The 397-nt window shown below is 45.6% G+C and overlaps 1 protein-coding gene across 1 annotated transcript in view; it reads left to right on the top strand.

Annotated features, from left to right (window-relative positions):
• Positions 1 to 397, top strand: part of LOC119587995 (prolyl 3-hydroxylase 1-like) — a gene marked incomplete in the record, with an annotated part of 17,669 nt that overhangs the window by 1,533 nt on the left and 15,739 nt on the right. Inside the window, 1 exon segment of the mRNA XM_037936716.1 lies at positions 84 to 309. Coding sequence (XP_037792644.1) covers positions 84 to 309 — 226 coding nt within the window.

The following is a 397-nucleotide window of genomic DNA, read 5'->3' as shown; positions in this document are numbered from 1 at the left end:
CGACCCATCCACCCTAAGACTATATTCACCTAAAATCTACCCCCCCTCCCCCCTCATTTCACACCGAATCCTTTCTCACGCAGGTGCCGAGAAGACTGCCATAATGATACAGGCAACATGTCATTGCTCTCGGAGAAGCTTCAAGAACAGGACCGCTTTTTCGAGAAGACAGTGCGGACAACCCTATGCATTGTCAAGTGCAAAAAGACGGTCTTTGGATCGAGGATGGATAGGGTAGTCGAGAGCAATGTGGAGGAGGATTTCGATATGAGGAAACCCTATGACTACCTGCAGTTGTGTTATTTCAAGGTAGCTGTGGGGAAGGTATTATGGGTTTAGGCAAAGATCTCAAAAAAATTTATCAGTCTGAAGTTACGTTGCAAAGTTGATTTTGTCA

This window comes from Penaeus monodon, chromosome 23 (genome assembly GCF_015228065.2).
Source record: "Penaeus monodon isolate SGIC_2016 chromosome 23, NSTDA_Pmon_1, whole genome shotgun sequence".
Classification (NCBI taxonomy): Eukaryota; Metazoa; Arthropoda; class Malacostraca; order Decapoda; family Penaeidae; genus Penaeus; species Penaeus monodon.
Note: the sequence above shows the minus strand (reverse complement) of the source record. Positions and strands in the feature narration are given on the sequence as shown.